The 19,923-nt window shown below is 30.3% G+C and overlaps 1 protein-coding gene across 1 annotated transcript in view; it reads right to left on the bottom strand.

The window, feature by feature from the left end:
• The window catches only part of LOC112639997, a 52,963-nt gene extending 45,090 nt beyond the window's left edge, over window positions 1–7,873 (bottom strand). The window contains exon 1 of the mRNA XM_025415639.1: window positions 7,801–7,873. Within this exon, the coding sequence (XP_025271424.1) occupies window positions 7,801–7,873 (73 nt within the window). The remainder of the gene's footprint in view (window positions 1–7,800) is intronic.
• Window positions 7,874–19,923: the final 12,050 nt, after the last annotated feature.

Here is a 19,923-nt window from a genome sequence, read left to right as displayed (position 1 = left end):
ATATGTTTTTTGGTGGCGTTCCAGAGTAAGGCGGGGTAAATAGTATGCTTTAATAAAAAGAGATGCGCGTGTAAATGTAGATTCGTTTGATGTCATACGAGTATCTTCATTCCTGCTCTTCTTATTTGTTAATGTAATTAATAAATATTCTTTACATTTGTTAATGTAATGAATGTACTCGTACACGCTCTTTGTATCCATTTTCAAGCAAAATCGGGGATTTAATCATTATTTAATGTTTTTATCTTCTAGTTTATCGGCAACAGTCGTACATATTTAAAAAAATTTCTAATTACATGAATAAAATAACTAAAAATAAAAATATTTAAAATAATTAAAAATAATTAAATAATGAAAATATAAAATTGTACTTATATAAATATAAAATAATTATTAAACATAAAATAAGATTAATATCATAGTGTGCGAAGAGTGTTTGTGTAGCTCGAAACAGAGAGAGTGTATTTCGGAAAGTAAATACGTATTATATAACTAATGCGAATATACAGCGTGATATATTATTAATATTGCAGCAGAGTGCGGAATTCGACTGCGCCGAAAAAAATACATTTCAAATTCGCATATACTCTCCAACAATTAATAACAACATTATTTAAGCAGCGATTATCTTTTTTTAATTAGAAACATTATTTGACAAAAAAATGATATCCTATAGAAACCGTTGGATCTGATTGATATTTGGAATTTATTATTGAGATGTTGATATATTGATTACAGTAGCAGTACACTGAGGAAAAAATTATCTTGAAATAAAAAAATTTTAGTTAACTCAAGAAAGCTATTTATTCTGTGGGTACTAAATACGTATTTACTTGTATTCAAAACGTCTGTTTGCTTAAGTTAAGTATTTATTTACATATGTTTAAAAAGATATATATGCTTAAAAAAATATAATTTTTAATTAAATATTTTTATATTTTAATTTTACAAAATATTTATTAAAATGCATTTTTTATTCCGAAAAATTTTAAAATTTTTAATTTAGAAAAATAATATATTTAATTTAATAAGTTATAGTATATATTTTACGAAAATAGTATTTAAATGTAAAAAATATATAAATGAAAATAATGTACTTAATATAACATGCATATTTAATTAAAATTAAATGCTTAAATGAAATAAACAATTCCTTCCATTTAAAGCAAAAGTTTCAAGAAAACAAATTTATTTGATTTAAAAAAATTTTCCCCTCAGTGTAATAAAGCAACACACAAGTCTTTACAGTATAATTGTTACATGTAATCAGGTATTCATTAATTTGAGTGATGCCAAAAAATACTAGTACACTAAGTCTTACGGTTCTCGGAATTGTGTTTTGATTTTTGATCAAAGGGTGAATAATTGTATCATCATTTGCATTTTCCTATGAAAGAGTATATATATTTTCATACATATATGTGGCGTGAACGCAAAATGGAAAGCTTTCTGCCCGTTGGTCCATAAAGTATAAAATATGATACACGCGACTAAGATATACGTTGTATAAGAAAATTATAAAATATTCTCGGCTAATGTTTAAAGTACCACTTACTACGAAGACGAGCGGCGAAGACTGAAAGTTTCGTTACCTTGCTTTTTCTCTTTTTTTTAACGACATTACGAAGAGACGTCGCTCTCTCTCTTTTTCGCGCGAGTTAGAAAGAGTAGGCCATCTGAACATCTTAAAACTCTTCTCTTAACACAGTATATATCCTCGTGTAATGATTCACCTATTTAAATTTAACCCATTAGCATCCAGTCTAATCTGGCTAGCACAGTCTACTCTAATTGGCTGCACGATACTTGAGCGCATAACTGCAAGGATACAGTTTTATTAACGAAAAGATCACGAAAAGTCGTTACAGAGAACTCGACATGAAAATCCACATATATGTAAGACATAACTTGGTAATATACTTTGGCGTATCATCCGGTTTTATTAACCGGAAGCTCGCTAGAGATTACGATGATGCTTCAATGATAAGATTCTCGGTGCTTCAAATGGTGTATATTTCAAAGAAATTGAGTTTTTCATTTCGAATCTTATTATTCTTGGCATTTGCTATAAAAAGATAATAATATGCAAAATCCATCAAATAAAAATATGTATATCGCAAAATTAAATGACTCGAGATTTTGATGCAGAAATTGTTTTAGTCGTATTGTTTCGTGCAAAAAAAGATAAAAGAATAATGATTTGCATGCACGATATGTCCTAATAATTTATTTAACAGATATTACATGTGTTTTTAATGTGATATACATAATGATTCCACATGAATATTTTATTTTGTTTTTCTTGTATATAATATTATTTTTATTACACTGATATATTCGGGAAAATTTATTTTCACCTAGAATTCGCTCGCGATAATTTATATAATTATAAAAATGAATTATTATATTTATTTAAACCCTGATGCATGCTATTCATTCTTTACTTTCCGCTCGTAAGTTTGTAAGATTTAATTAAAAACATAAGTTTCGCGCGAGAAAATGAAAGCTTATATATCTGCTGATTGTTGAAAAGATTGATCGCATGTCTTGCAGGTGGAAGATAATTTATCGCTATCCACTTATCGCTGGTTTTCTTGCATTTTATTTAGACATGAGGCACTAGACAGATAAATAGCATTTAATTTTGACATATATTTCATATCAATTTTTTATGATAGGTATGTTAATTCAACAAAGATATCTCTCACTAAATAATGATATTTTAGTACTATTGTTGCCGTTATATATGTCTTATACTGCTCTTACGCTTTCGTTTTCTTTCTTATATTTTCTTCTGTTTCGCGTGTGTTACAAATTTTCACAATTTTATTCTATTTTTAATATTATACTTCTGAGATATTAGTTCTGTGATTTTAATCCGCGTTAGTGGCGAACAAGAGCGGTTTATTAGCCATTTGCTTTTACGTAAATCGTGAAATTATTTTGCGGATATATAATTAATTTTTTATAAATTATTTTGTCAATCATCTTTAAAATTTTTATTTATTAACCATTTTTATTTGAAAGAGATATATATATATTTCACATTCTTTGAAAAATGAAAATTGAAAAACGTATGAAAAATAATAACCGATTTTATGTTGACAAAAAAGTCTGCATATAAGAGAAAACACGGTGTGATTGAAATATCTCGTATAAATATTTATTTTTTGCGGCCTATATATATATATATGTACTAGATATTTATTGAATTGCTATGGCGTTCTACACAAAATTTAAATTGTGCATAAAATGTTATCCAATTATTAAGATATAATGTTTCGTATTTTAATTATTATAATATTTTATAATTTTCAAACTGTGATATAAAAAAGAGAGAATGCATATTCATACATTATTGCTCAAATTATTTGGATATGTACATCCACGATTAAATATCCGTTCATGTTTCACACACGTATGCTCCTATATAAATTTTGCACGCGTACAGGGATTTGTGAAATATCTTGCGCGAGATTATAATTATATGATTTCGAAACGTTCACACCACGGGATGTAGAAAAGACACGACAATACATCAAAGGTTAAGCGTTGCCTCCCAAATGTAGCGCGAAGCACAATATATATTCCACGTTAGTCACCTGAACGGTCCAAAGATGGATGGTTATGCTAGAAATATAGATCCTCGAGATGTCAGGAGCAGCCAGCAGAAGAGAATAGTCTTTATACGGATGCTGGGCATTCAATGAGGGATGACAACAGTGCTCTGTGACCTGACATCGTGCTGCCTTGGGGAAGGAAAAGCTTTCTCAATTGTAAAGCACACCTTCTATCCGTTACACAACTGCCGTTTCCGCAATTATTTTTTTTATTCGCGATAATAGTACGTCAATACAATTTTAACAATTTTGTTAAGAATATATATATATATATATATATATATATATATATATTTATTATCTTAAAAAAATTACGTATGATATCGAAAAAATTCTCTTCAAAATATATTAAAATATTTCAAAAATACATATTTGTAGAAAATATGTTGTTGAAATATTTCAAACTTTTCAATCAAAATTTTCTATCTAGTTGAGAGGAAATGAAATTATACATATGTACACAGACGCACACGCAAATTTACATGAAAGAGATTCGATCTACATTTAATATTTTTGGTGCGCAAACACAAATTTATTAATTTTTATATTTATATTAATCTTTATACCTACCTGTAATACCTTATATATAAAGTGTCTTATCATCAAATAAGTTTACATTTGTTATTGTAAAATTTAATATTACTATTTACTGTGCTAATCTACTGTTCTATTTCTGCACTTCTCGATTTCCTTACTCGAATCGTTTAGCAGGAATTCACATTCAAAGTTGCAAAAGGATTAGCTTAATGTCAAGTTAGGTCAGCCAACTTTGAACGTAAATTTCTGCTAAACGATTTTAGCAAAATCGGGAACAAATTACATGAATAGTGATATTAGATTTTCTGATGATGCTTTTTTTGGTGATAGTAGAAGAACGAGATCTGATGAATCTTCTTCTGATGAACTTTTTTTTGGTGATAGTAGAAGAGCGAGATTAATAGACGTGAAATTATTCTACCTGATTTGAAGCATGTTAGTCATCATTTATTTTCTGTTCATAAGTTCGTGATTTGATTAAAGGTATAAATTTTGCGCGAGAAAATAAAAGTTACATACTTGGTGATCGTCAAATAGGAAGATTGATCACGTGCTTTGTGAATGCGAGATGATTTATCTCTATTTTCGACGCGTTAACAATATATGAATATATATTCTGTTATCTCGAATAATGTAAAATATCACACGAAAATGCGAAAAATACGAAAAGAAATGCAAAAATTTCAGTTCTCCTTAAGGATTCTCCTTAAGGATAGGTTTTGTACCTATTTTCCAAATATTGAGAATTTAATTAAAATTGTACAGAATGTCCTTACATATGTTTAGAATCTTCAATACAATTTTTAAATCGATTCACTAGCGATTTTAAAGCGTTCACAAGTTTTAAGGATAATTTGCACCGAATTAACATGTGTTCTTATGGGAAACGTATAACATCGGTTCAAATGACAAAAACACATGGAAATAATATTCAGAATTTGTTTAAGATTTGCAAAAGTTTAGATACAGAGGAAATATTTGGTCAAATAATATTATACAAGTACTAACTGGTTAAAAAGATATTAAATATAATTAAATAAAGTTAGCCATGTATCTGTCACAAGGCGAAATTCTCTGTCAAATGTTAATCATTTCGATTAACAAAATTCGGAATATTTCAGTAAAAACGCAATAAATATTAGAAAATACATCTCTGCACTGTAGCTAAAATCAAATTGTAATATTCCACACAATTTCTTAGTAATACACCAAAAGTGGATATATTCGTCAATATTGATTTCATCTTTTTTTGCTGGGATTGTACATACAAAACATCCTTAAGGAAGCAACTCCAACAAAAATGTAATTAATAAAATTGCTTTATATTTTTGCACAAGAAGATTTATAAATATCTGTGAAAGTATTTCCAGATCTATTTATTAATTTAAAAAATTTTTAATAATAAAATGAAACAATAATAAATAAAATAAATAAAATAATAATAAAAATTTAATAATTTATGATTATTAATAAAGATGAAATATTCAGGTCAGTTAATCATTCGATTAATCATTTCGATTAACAATTCGGAATATTTCAGTAAAAACGCAATAAATATTAAAAAATACATCTCTGCACTGTAGCTAAGAAAAAAAATTGTAATATTCCACACAATTTCTTACTCAAAATACATCAAAAGTGGATATATTCGTCAATATTGATTTGAACTACTTTTTACTGGGATTGTATATACAAAACATCCTTAAACGAATTCTGCTGCTTTAGATATCAATTATTTGCCACATCGTAAATCTGCAGTAAATTTAGCAAATTCTGCTTAAGCGTTTACGAGCGCTTGAACATTTCAAACACAATACATCGTATACACATAGTTACGTGTATACGTTCACTAGTTGTCCCTCACTAATTGCAATCTGTGCAACGACAGGATCGGAATATCGCTTTAAACATTAATATGAAATCTCGTTTAAGTGTCGGTGTAACGTTTGCTTAGGCCGTGAAATTTTCGTTAGAAGTGCACTTAGTCCCTGAGTACATACGGAATTTAGTTCCTGTATCGCGTTACCACGGTAACAGGCTGACCGTGCACCGTTCTCTCTATCCTGCGGTTGGATAGGCTTGCCGGTATTTCTCTGAAAGTTTGGCCTGACATCAGAAGGGGGAAACAGAAAGAGAGAGAGAGAGAGAGAATAGGGAAAATTTAGAGAAGCGGAGAGAAAGAGAAAACACAGTTATAGGGTGCAAGGGTAGCTAAAGGTGACGAGAGAAAGAGATAGAGAGAAAGCAGTTAAAGCTGATTCTACCATGACGAATCATCTGGTGAGGCTGCATCTCGCTCGATGAGAGATGCAGGTGGACTCCGAACTAGAGCGGCATCCGGAACGAAATTGTAACGATCGTTCAAGCCTATAGTCTAGTCTGGCTTTCCTCGAAGATGAGTTCCTCGGTCGTATATAATGCGTTATCGCGCGACAAGACCGACAAAAGGATGCGCTAACGCGATAAAATCGTCCCGTCACCGCGGATGATCTCGAATTATTATGCGTCGACGGTCGCGATCTTGCATGGGAAGGTCGCCACTGAAACGTAACTATGTAAAGCGATCCCCTGCAACGCCATTTTGCGTCGTTAATATTATTTCTCTCGTTACCACCAAGAGGCGGTTTTGCCTCATCGTCCGCTTAAGGTTACGTTTAGGTAACGCAATATCGCGTACCCATCGCTTAATGAATTTCATTAAGAGAACATACACATAGTTTCCGACCAACACACACACGCGCGCAAGAAGGTTTCTGGATACAAATTATATATATATATATATATATATATATATATATATATATAATTAATTTTATATTTATATAAGAGATTATACAAGCAATAAATATTTGATCTCGCATCCATTTGATATATTTCTAATATTATTCTTCTACAAAGCATCTACCATAAAAATACAAATAGTATATTTATATTATATTATAGTATATTATATAATATATTATAGTAGATTTATATTATATTATTTATATTATAAGTATATAATAATGTATACATATTTCGTATCACGCTTTTATTCTACAAATTATCATATCTCCTTTTATAGCTTTCTTTGAATTAATGGGATCACAAAAGTGAATACACAAATTTAATATTATAGCTTTCAAGAATAAATATTGTAAAGGCATCACTTCTTCTTTAAATATTTCTTTTTACAATATTTTCTCTGTAAAAACTTTATCAAATAAGAATTCTCGTGTTGTTGCAGCCTTTGATTTCTGTTCTGCAATAGTGTGAACGTTTTTATAATTTATATATGATAAACAATAAAAAAAATATTAGTAATAATTTTATATTCCATGGGTCAAATTATATAAGATATATTTAAAAAGCAAAGTAAATTTTCAAAGTCTACTTACTTTGTCATTTCTTGAATTGCCTGTAGAGTCGGACAAATTTTGCATATTTCAAAATCTCCTTGTAATACTGTTCTAATATATTATTGCGAACTTTTCGAAAATGTCTATCTGTTATAATTTAATGTTTCAAGTTATTTTTCAATATTCAGATTCTCAATTGTTCGTATTTCTAAATTTAATTCTGCTCTTAAAATAAATTGTCAATTATTAAAATGGATCCTCTTTCTTTTGTTTTCCACAGTTCTCTTTGTATTCTTCATACTTACTTTGAGAACTATCATCAAAGTTATTAGCTAAATTTTTAATTGTGGTTTCATTAATTTTCAACTCGTCTGCCATATTGTAGTTAATTTTTTTCTCTTTTCTATGACTAGTCTTTTATTTTGTCTATGTTGTGTTATTGTAGCCTCTCTCTTTTAACAATCTCCGTTGTTGAGCTTGTTGGAATATTTCCTTTTAAGTATGATCCTTTCATCTATAACAAAATATAATATTATAATGAAAATGATATTAAACAAATGTTTTGTATTCTCAATATAATGAATCTTTATGCATAAAATATTTTTATAACTCAAATAGAGCAAGTGCACAAAAATATGTATATTATTGAAGGCATTGTACTATAGATACTAGAATTTTTTTTAAATTCATATTGCTAAAACAAAAGAAAGAAATATATTTGATATAGAAAATTCTGTAATTAATTAGATAATTAATTAATTAATTAGATGGACTATCTTCAGTAAATGATGTGCTCCGACAAAAGTTATGTGCTCCGATCTTCGCGTCATTATTAATCTCACATTTCATAACATAATTAAAGAGAGAAAGTGAAATTTATTAATTTATTTAGGATTATTCATATCTTTTTGAGATGCATATCTAAATATAATATTATAAATAAAATAATACTCTTTTAACTTGATAATATAAAAATGACATATTAGTTATCGAGAATAATTCGAGTTTAGTAAAACACATATTCTCTCTGTTTTGTGATCAAAAATAAGAATAATTTTGAAATTTTTAAACAAATTACTTCCAATGAAGAAAAAATATCAGATCAAATTTAATTTGATGTTTGACTTTATTGATTACACTTGGACGCATCCTATATAAAAATGGACGACAAAGCTCATAGATTCTTATCAAACAGTTATTAAAATTGCATCGAGCATCTTTTATTTATTTATACGGTATCAGTTCACTAAATATTATCAATTAAATAATTAAAATTATCGAATAACCGAGCGCAAATAAATATTGAGAAGGGAGAAAGGAAGAGGGGATAAACATCAGGATAGTAAACGTGTCTTCGCGACGGGACATCAAAAATGATATCTTCACGCTCGACGTGGGGCCCTCCGGAATATCCTACACCTAGTTACGGATCTTGCGGGTTATATACTTGGTGAACGCCTAATGCGCGCCTCGTGAAATCCCTTCTTCCCCTCGCCCGTTATTCAACCTTCTCTTCTCGGGCTGCTACGACATCCGGAACGAAATCTTTGCCGACACGTCATCCCGACGTCCACGGGCCGTCAGAATCCTGAGGGGAAAGCGGCGCCAAGGACGAGAGGCGAGAGAGAGAGCGTTTCTCTCGTCTGCTCAATGCGCTCTTAACACGGCGTGTCAAGTCGGGAAACCGTCGTCGGTGAAAGCATCTGCTCGTTCGCGCTCTGTAGATTAAAAAAGTTCCCTATCGTTTCAACGCTGAAGCCCGCCGGAGATAAGTAAAAGCCGCATCAACGGAGGAGGATGAAAGAGAGAGAGGACGATATTCCCGTGTTTTTCAAAGCGCGTTTTAAGCTCCCTTCAGGTAGACCTTCTCAATCGAAAACGCGCGCGTGTTTTCCGTCCATCTTCCTCGAATGGACGATGAAGAACAGGTAGAGATGGCTCGATAAACGCAATTGCACCTCTCCTTACGCATTGAGAAAAAAATCTGGTTGCATTAATTAGAATGCTGGTTAGATTCAACCAGTATGTTTGTTGGAAAATGGACGAACCAGAATTCTTGTAGGAATTATCAGATGAATCTGATTAATTTCTTCCTGTTAAATTTACTAAATTTTCCGGTTAATAATATTAAACTCGCCAGCACCAAGTCGTCTAAAATTTTTTCCATCTAATCTCCAAAGTTTGTTTAATATTCTGAATTCCAACAAGATTATTGGATAAATTCAATCCAGATTATTGAATAAATTATTTTAAATTCAGTTTGTTGGAAATTAAACTGATAAACAGTGACGCAAGAAGAGGATGCAGCTCAAACACACACAATCAGAGAGCTAGCGTCCTCTTTCTGGCACTACTGCTCGTAAGAAAAAAAAAATACTTTGGATTTAACGTTAATATTACTTTTTTATATGCATTTCATGGCAAATATTGAATACGAGTTAAGTTAAGAAGCAAGCAAAGAAATTAATGTAACAAGAAATTTTATAGATCCAACCAGAAAATACTAACCTAATCCTTATAGTAAAATCTATTAAACGTTCTAATTATAAAAAATCAATTTTATCATGACATATACATCTTGTTGGTACAATCAAACGATTTTTCTCAGTGTATGAGTGAAGGCATTTTGGTTAAATCAAACAAGAATTTCTAATTATCATAATAAGACTCGATTTTTTATAACTAGAACATTTAATAGATTTTAATTAACATTAAATCCAATGTATATTTTTTTTTCTCTTACGAGCAGTAGTGCCAAAAAGAGGACGCTAGTTCTCTGATTGTGTGTTTGAGCTGCATCCTCTTCTTGCATCACTGTTTATCAATTTAATTTCTAACAAACTGAATTTAAAATAATTTATTCATTAATCTCGATTGAATTTATCCAATAATCTTGTTGGAATTCAGAATAGACTTTTGAGATTAGATGAAAAAAATTTTAGACCACTTGGTGCTAGTGAGTTTAGTATTATTAATCAGAAAATTTGGTAAATTTAACAGGAAGAAATTAATCAGATTCATCTGGTAATTCCTACAAGAATTCTGGTTCGTCCATTTTCCAACAGACATACTGGTTGAATCTATCAGAATTCTAATTAATGCAACCAGATTTTTTTCTCAGTGTATACGTCTTGTTGGTACAATTAAACGATTTTTTTAATGACGATATCGATATCGATTCTTCGCTGTGATCTATAAACGCACGCTGTTTGACGTTTCGAATGACATTTCGAATTTTTTGCAAAACGTTGCGGAATCGCCGACACACCGCACCGGAAATCTGGTGAAGATTTTTATTTTAATGCGACGTGTCATGTCGAGAATCGTCAACGCGCGGCGAAGCATCTGCCCGTCCGAGAGATTAAAAAGTTTTTCTCGGTCAAACACCCCCGCGACAATATTGCTCTCGTCGCATGCGGGCAAATAGCCAGAGAGTGTGACGTATATGTGTGCGCGCTTTCCTCCCTTATCGATGACAGAAGTTGGGCTGAGATTTCTTCGGCGAGTTCCAGGCGCGCGACAACTCACTCGTGCGCAAAGGACTCGATAAAGGAGCTTCCGACGATTAATGATCTTACAAAGCGTAATGAAATTTAATAGTTGGCGATGGGTGACAGGCGTTACTTGCTTTCTTTACGATCTGTATCGATTCTGATACGCCAGTCTACCATTTTCCACTGATAAAACGACGTGAATGGATAGGGTGGCCGCTGATTTTTCCCCTTTGAAGTCTGTCAATCTTCTGATTGGCATCATATATCCGTAATTTTTTTAAAGAGCACATCTTAAGGATATTCCCTGCAACATTACTCGCGCTGAAAACTATTTATTTTCAATTTCATTTATCTAAAATATAAAATTTCTCATTTGTCTAATACACACACACTTTATTAAGCGTATCAAACTTAATTAAACAAGTAATTTTATTAAGTATATCGAACAATCATGCGATGTGATTCGATCTATAATATTTTAAATAATTCCTTTTCATGTTCTTTTTTCTTTTTGAAAAACGGCTTTGATTAGGAGAGGAGATCTAGGAGGGATGTTTCAGCCTTTCGTCCCTTGGCGCCCATACCGTCCCTCTTGCGGTTCTTTAATTCCTTCAAAGGATATTTTTGCATCTCTAACGATCTTACTTTAGCGTCCATTCTGTGCGCTCGCAAAGCGATTATATCGAGCATTTTCTACAGAACTTTTGTTTCCAATTTTAATCGGCTTTTCTCATACACGCGACGAAATAACGTATCCGCCGAATGTATGTGTGTATGTATATGTATATCTGCCCTTCAGTAACCGATATCGTGTTCCCCGGGAATAAAGACCCGACTGCGAAATTGCACTTTTAATATCGCTACATATCGATTCGTATAGAAACCTGGATAGTGGATATCGGACGTACCGATATTAGACGTTCGATTATTCAGACTGTTACATCGACTGCTACCGGAATTTTCTTGGCACGGAAGAGTATCGGTCCATCAGTGGCTCTTTCCGAGATCATGTTCTCGATAAAGTTCAACGGATGATTACATATGGCATTTAGTTAAATATGTATCGAGATTTTCGAAAATCAATGTTTCCTATTTCGATATTGTATTGTCGGGAATTTTAATATATTTATTTGGTCAACAATTTTTGATTAATATTTCCAAATTATTGTCGGGAATTTTAATATATTTATTTGGTCGAAAATTTTTGATTAATATTTCCAAATATTTGTTGGCGAATTAATGAATTAATTATGAATTAAAAATCGCGTCAAAGGACATTGATCAGGCAAAAAGATTTTGACTGAAGGACTGTTACATTTTTCGAAAAAGAAAAAATATGGCATTTAGTTAAATATATATTGAGATTTTCGAAAATCAATGTTTCCTATTTTGATAATGTATTGTCGGGAATTTTAATATATTTATTTGGTCAACAATTTTTGATTAATATTTCCAAATATTTGTTGGCGAATTAATGAATTAATTATGAATTAAAAATCGCGTCAAAGGACATTGGTCAGGCAAAAAGATTTTGACTGAAGGACTGTTACATTTTTCGAAAAAGAAAGACATATGGCATTTAATTAAATATATATAGAGATTTTCGAAAATCAATATTTTTTATTTTGATGTATTGTCGGAAATTTTAATATATTTATTTGGTCAACAATTTTTGATTAATATTTCCAAATATTTGTTGGCGAATTAATGAATTAATTATGAATTAAAAATCGCGTCAAAGGACATTGATCAGGCAAAAAGATTTTGACTGAAGGACTGTTACATTTTTCGAAAAAGAAAGACATATGGCATTTAATTAAATATATATCGAGATTTTCGAAAATCAATGTTTCCTATTTTGATACTGTATTGTCGGAAATTTTAATATATTTATTTGGTCAACAATTTTTGATTAATATTTCCAAATATTTGTTGGCGAATTAATGAATTAATTATGAATTAAAAATCGCGTCAAAGGACATTGATCAGGCAAAAAGATTTTGACTGAAGGACTGTTACATTTTTCGAAAAAGAAAGACATATGGCATTTAATTAAATATATATCGAGATTTTCGAAAATCAATGTTTCCTATTTTGATACTGTATTGTCGGGAATTTTAATATATTTATTTGGTCAACAATTTTTGATTAATATTTCCAAATATTTGTTGGCGAATTAATGAATTAATTATGAATTAAAAATCGCGTCAAAGGACATTGATCAGGCAAAAAGATTTTGACTGAAGGACTGTTACATTTTTCGAAAAAGAAAGACATATGGCATTTAATTAAATATATATCGAGATTTTCGAAAATCAATGTTTCCTATTTTGATACTGTATTGTCGGAAATTTTAATATATTTATTTGGTCAACAATTTTTGATTAATATTTCCAAATATTTGTTGGCGAATTAATGAATTAATTATGAATTAAAAATCGCGTCAAAGGACATTGATCAGGCAAAAAGATTTTGACTGAAGGACTGTTACATTTTTCGAAAAAGAAAGACATATGGCATTTAATTAAATATATATCGAGATTTTCGAAAATCAATGTTTCCTATTTTGATACTGTATTGTCGGGAATTTTAATATATTTATTTGGTCAACAATTTTTGATTAATATTTCCAAATATTTGTTGGCGAATTAATGAATTAATTATGAATTAAAAATCGCTTCAAAGGACATTAATCAGGCAAAAAGGTTTTGACAAGGACTGTTACATTTTTCGAAAAAGAAAAACTTAATTGTTTTACCTAATATTAGCTCTAATCTATTTATTGTAATTTCTTGTCTATATAATCCTTTTATGATAAAGAAATTTACATTTATTGTTACACAAAAAATATAATAAGGATATTTAAATTATTAAAATTTTAAATAATTATTAAAATACCAAAATTATTAAAATTTATAATAATTATTAAATTATTAAAATACCAAAATCTAATATAATAAAATTAATATAATATATGCAATAAACAAAATAAAATATCTTATTATATAAATATTTTATTATTATATTTTATTATACATATTCAATATTATATATTTTTGATTAATATATTATATATTCGTATCTTAAAAATTATATAAAAAATGATATGTAGTATTTTAATTTAAATACGTTTAAAGATCATAGAACGTAGAATAATTTTTTTACGCATTTTTCGATGTGTATTTTCAGAAATGGTTTTTTTACAGTTTTATTTCATGAATATCACGATTGTTTACATTACGCGAATATTTATAGATAAACACATCACACAATTAAAATGTCATCTATGTTTTACACGTAAACGACGAATGTGGTTCATAGCAAGCTCAAAGTCTACGGATTAAGGAAGAAAAAGATTTCGGCTACGCGAATCACGATACGTCTTCATTATTTCGTGATATTAAAAGAACAGAATAGGGAGGAAGACTGTCTTATAGCCATGTAGCGTCCTACGATTATCCACTTTGGACCTCATTTCCGCCGAATAGCCTCTGTGTGTGCCCTGGTATAAATTGCCTCCGCATTTCTCCGCTTTCTTGGCATTGTACGAATCTGTTCCACTTTTCGGTCTACGCTCGTTCCTGACACTTTCCCAGGCATTAAAGCGTGAAGAGGCAAAGGGAGAAAGAGGGTGTGGGATCTTCTCTATTCTCCCGATTAATATTGGCCGTGTCGTGTAGCAACGTGAGCAATAATGGGAACTTTAGACGCGGTTCTACGGCGCGAACGTGGTCGTCGTGCTTATATCCTTACAATCCTTGCAATTGCATTCGTTTCGTATTGCACCTGGTTAGATATGCTCCCATTGTATTACACTATGCAGTTTACTGGTCGATGTGTCTTATCGTTTCAAGCAATTTAGAAACGTTTCGACATACGCAGAATGTCGACAATTTTAATTTAACAATATTGCAATGTCACATTAATAATTGTTGCGAATTTTAACATAATGAACGAACGGAATTGATGCAAGATGATAAAAATAATTTTCGTATGTTAAGTATTTTTATATATTTTATTTTATTTCTATTTTATATTTATTATTATTATTTTTTTATATTAATTTTTTTATATATTTTATTTTATTTAAAAAGTTGCATTTTCAAAATGTTATAATATTCTAGAATCACATAAAATATTCGAATTTTTCCCGCGGATATTTAGATCTTCCTCAATATGAAAAAAAAGAAAAATATTATCAAGTAAACTTATTCTTAAATATTTAGGATTGTATTTTTCTGTACCTATTAAATTCAAAAATTATATATTTCGATTTACAATATTAAAATATTAATTAACTGAGAATTATTGCTTTTATTACTTATTATATATATTCCGAAATTATTTATTTAATATTTAATACGCTCTCTAAGAATGAAATCCGAGCGCGGTTTCTTTAATCCTGCAGCAGGGGCATCCAAAATTACGCGGAAGTAGAAGCGCGAGCTCTTTTACGACTCTATAAAGCCGATTTATTTGAATAGAGAACTTGTTTCTTCGCTTATAGCTTGTGAGAATAGCTTTCTGCGCCGCGCATATAATAACACACACGAAAACTATTCTGCCTTGTACAAGTTCTTGGTATTAAACGAAAATATACCGGGATCTTACTCACTCTTTCGCCACTATTGCAGAGAAAATGTAAAGGAAAAGTAGATGAAATGTGATGGTCGAGTTACACATTTATTTATATTAAAATTTCTTACCGCAATGCATCGTTAAATATCTCTACTTTTTTAAGATTATTCGAAGATGGTAAAGTGTATTCTGATTTTAACGAATAGGGAGAGTGAAGATTTACTCATAATTTAGAATTGATGGAAAGAAAGAGAAAGAGAGATTTGTGAGAATTGATGCCTCAACAATTTTAAAGTAACTTTGAAATTAATGAATTAAGAATACAGCGAAAGAGAGAGAGAGACTAGGGTCGAAAGTTTATATAAGTTCTATACATTCCAGTTGCACTAAAATTCAACTGTATCGTGCTACGCGCTACAAATTTAACTATATTCCGAGATAATAACAGCATCTTGTTTATGCAATGGCGTAATTTTTCTTTACGCAAATTCGCACGGGTTAATTAAACTTCGAAGCTATGGAAAGCGAGACAAAGAGTCCGACTATACAACTTGTCTGCTTTTCTAGAAATAAATATATAATGTGGCACGTTATCATCTCAGATCTGTCCCCGCGTTTTAATGGCTTGTTACATTTTTTAATTAAAGCTCTGATCTATATACATGACTCCGTTGCTTTTCTCTTTCACATTCAAAGGAGATTATCATATTTGATAAATTACTTTTTTTTATGCAAAACTGAATTTATATTTAATTTATTGTTATATTTCTTTCTAGTTTTCGTTTCATTTTGAAAAAATCATTCTACTGACGTATATGTCGCATTATATTTGCGTTTTCCCAATTTTCGTAACATCGATATTCATCAATTTATTTGGAACAGTAAGTTATTTTTGCAAACTTTTGTTTCCTGAAATGCAAATTTCCATTTCAATAATATCGGGTATTATAAATTGAAAAAGTTGATGCTCGGATATTATAAATCAAAAAAGTTGATGCTTCATTAATTGAACAAATTTTCATTCTATAATTTTGCCCCACATTGCTTGCATTTTTTAGATAACAAGCGATTTTCTCGAACTCAATTTTCTATACTTCTGAAAATTATTACAATATTTTAATAATTAATAATATACATTATACTTCTCTATCTAAACTTTACTTAATATAAGATATCATTATGAAATATTAAGGCAATTTCGGACTTATGTTACGATTGCTTTTCACGCACGAGTGGCAAATATCTTTAACGACGGAAGTCACGATTCGGCAAGAGGAGGGAAGCAGACAGGCGTAGCAAAGATCCCCCATGAGTCTTTGTTTCTCCATGTTTGGTTTGTTTGGCTTGGCAACAGGAAATTAACATCACGGTTCCGCTTTCTACATACCGTGTTGTCGCCCGTATTGTTATCCCCGAAAGGTAATCTGGGATTTGTCACGGTACGCTTTGATATTACATGGGTACCCACATGACGCTCGTCATGGCTGTGATGCTGGAAGATCGCGCGGCGCGTGTCACGAAACTCGTGAGATTTATAGTTTTTTAGCTCGGTACTTATCGCACTGGCAACTTGGGGAGGGTAATTGCCTGCGTCGTTATGAATGCGTAAAATGTTTGAACGCGTCATACGTGCTAAAACCGCTCGCGTGATACATATTTCATTCGCAACCTGCAAACGTCACGTACGCTTGCAGTGCAAACAAGGCGTATATCTGCGCGATACCGACGCTATTTATTAAATATTCGTGGATGGGCAGAGATGCGAAAAATTAATATTACAATGAACTATAAGTTTGTCGCGTATAAAAGATTCAAATGCGGGTGGACAGTTTCGTTCGAGCTCTAAATTTGACAATACTCGAGGTATCGGGTATGCGCATAATATAAATAAAAAATAGCTTTTGAATAGAAAAGATATTGATCTTTAGAATCTATATTTTTCTTGTTAGATCATAAATAATTAATATAAAATAATTATTTAAAATTATTTTTTTCACTTTATAAGAAGCAAAATATTTGATATTTGTTTATTGGAATTTATATTTATTCCATTTATTTTCTCTCATGGCTTGTGTTTTTTAGATTTATTATTGTTTATATTTTATTACATTATATCTGCATTATAATGTTAGTTTGTGATATTAAATAAACGCAATAGTTAGCTTTCGAAATAATATAATTTGAAGAAACATTTAAAATAATACGAAAAATTACAATTTTTGTCTAAATTAATACAATAGTTAATGCAATTTCGAAAATTTCAAATACTTTTAATATTAATTTATTAAATAAGAATTTTTGATAATTTCGAAATTATTTCAATAATTATTACTGCGTGTATTGCTGTTCTAGAATCTATTTTTCTTAGATCATAAATAGTTAATTAAAATTATTTTATAAGAAGCAAAACATTTGATTTTTATTTATTGGAATTTGTATTAATTCCATTTATTTTCTCTCACGGCTTGTATTTTTTAAATTTATTATTGTTTATATTTTATTACATTATCTGCATTATAATGTTAGTTATTTTCATAATTTGTTATTAAATAAATACAATAGTTAGCTTTCGAAATAATATAATTTGAAGAAACATTTAAAATAATACGAAAAATAATTTTTACCTAAATTAATACAATAGTTAATGCAATTTCGAAAATTTCAAATACCTTTAATATTTATTAAATAAGAATTTTTGATAATTTCGAAATTATTTCAATAATTATTACTGATACGTGTTGCTGTTCTAGAATCTATTTTTCTTAGATCATAAATAGTTAATTAAAATTATTTTATAAGAAGCAAAACATTTGATTTTTATTTATTGGAATTTGTATTTATTCCATTTATTTTCTCTCACGGCTTGTGTTTTTTAAATTTATTATTGTTTATATTTTATTACATTATCTGCATTATTATTAATGTTATTTATTGTTATTATCTGCATGTTATTTATTGTTATTATCTGCATTATTATTAATGTTAGTTATTTTCATAATTTGTTATTAAATAAACACAATAGTTAGCTTTCGAAATGATATAATGTGAAGAAACTATTTAAAATAATACGAAAAATAACAATTTTTATCTAAATTAATACAATAGTTAATGCAATTTCGAAAATTTCAAATACCTTTAATATTTATTAAATAAGAATTTTTGATAATTTCGAGATTATTATAACATTTTCATAATTAATAATAATCATCGATGTGTTTGTAATAATTAATAATTATTGTTAATATTATTATATCTATTATAGTGCGCGGAAAATACATTAATAAAACAAAAGCACAAGTAACAATATACTTTTAAATGAAACTATATATATATTCGAAGATTATTTCCAATAGTCTTTATTCAAAACGTGCCCACCGCCGGGATACGCGTATTGAGTGAGTGCTGTTTATTAATTAAACGTACGTATTGCGGATCCGTGCAAACATTATTTCGCGCTCAACACTCTTCTTTCGCCATAATAATCGGCCCGATCTTGCCAGCCGGGTTCTCGCCATCGGTCGGTCGTGCAAAAAGAACGCACGCCGCCGCCGCCATCGTGCCAGCAAAAAAAAGCGATCCCTACAGCTCGTTACGTTGCACTGTAGCTGGTCGGGTGCTGCGTGAGCCAATCAGATAACCGTTAACAGCACCGAAAAAGATCGTTCGGGGGAATTAATCGTGTCGTTCATATCTCGTTTAGCTTCTCCTCAGAGAGAAATTACCGCAGTTGGCACCATATCGATCCATCATCCGAAATATCGGTGCACGAGTTTCGTTCCCTCCTCGCTCGACCTCTTAACGTTCTCTTAATCGTCGGAGCGTAATATCTTGTGTATATGTCGTATATACTCTTTTATATATGTATATATATATATATATATATATGTGTGTGTGTGTGTGTGTGTGTGTGTGTGTGTGTGTGTGTGTACGCGAATGTGTGCGAGCGCGTTATGCGCGAGACGAGTAAAAGTTTTTCAGCGGATTTTTTTTTTATACATATAAAGGAAAGGCAAAGCGGCCGTGGTTAACGTCTAAAAATAAAAACGCTTTCGTGCTTGATCAGTCAACGTAAAAAAAAAATAGAAATATAAAAAGGGTCGTACACTCATCACATGCTGCAATGCCGATAATTTTATGCAGCTTGAAGTTTTACAGCGTACATAAAGGAAAGGCTTTTCTCTTTTACCAGCAAAAGAATATAAAATAAAGTATTACCGAGGAAAAGAAAGTTAATGAATAATTATATTTATCCGTAGGAAAATATTATACAGTCCGGTGTTATACGATAATTTAACACAAATATTGAGGTTGAGTGTAAAGAAAGATCGGGAAAGAGTGATCTTGAAAGCCTCTTTT

The sequence above is a fragment of the Camponotus floridanus genome, unplaced genomic scaffold (genome assembly GCF_003227725.1).
Source record: "Camponotus floridanus strain SB8 unplaced genomic scaffold, Cflo_v7.5 scaffold125, whole genome shotgun sequence".
Classification (NCBI taxonomy): domain Eukaryota; kingdom Metazoa; phylum Arthropoda; class Insecta; order Hymenoptera; family Formicidae; genus Camponotus; species Camponotus floridanus.
This window is presented reverse-complemented; position numbering and strand designations above follow the sequence as displayed.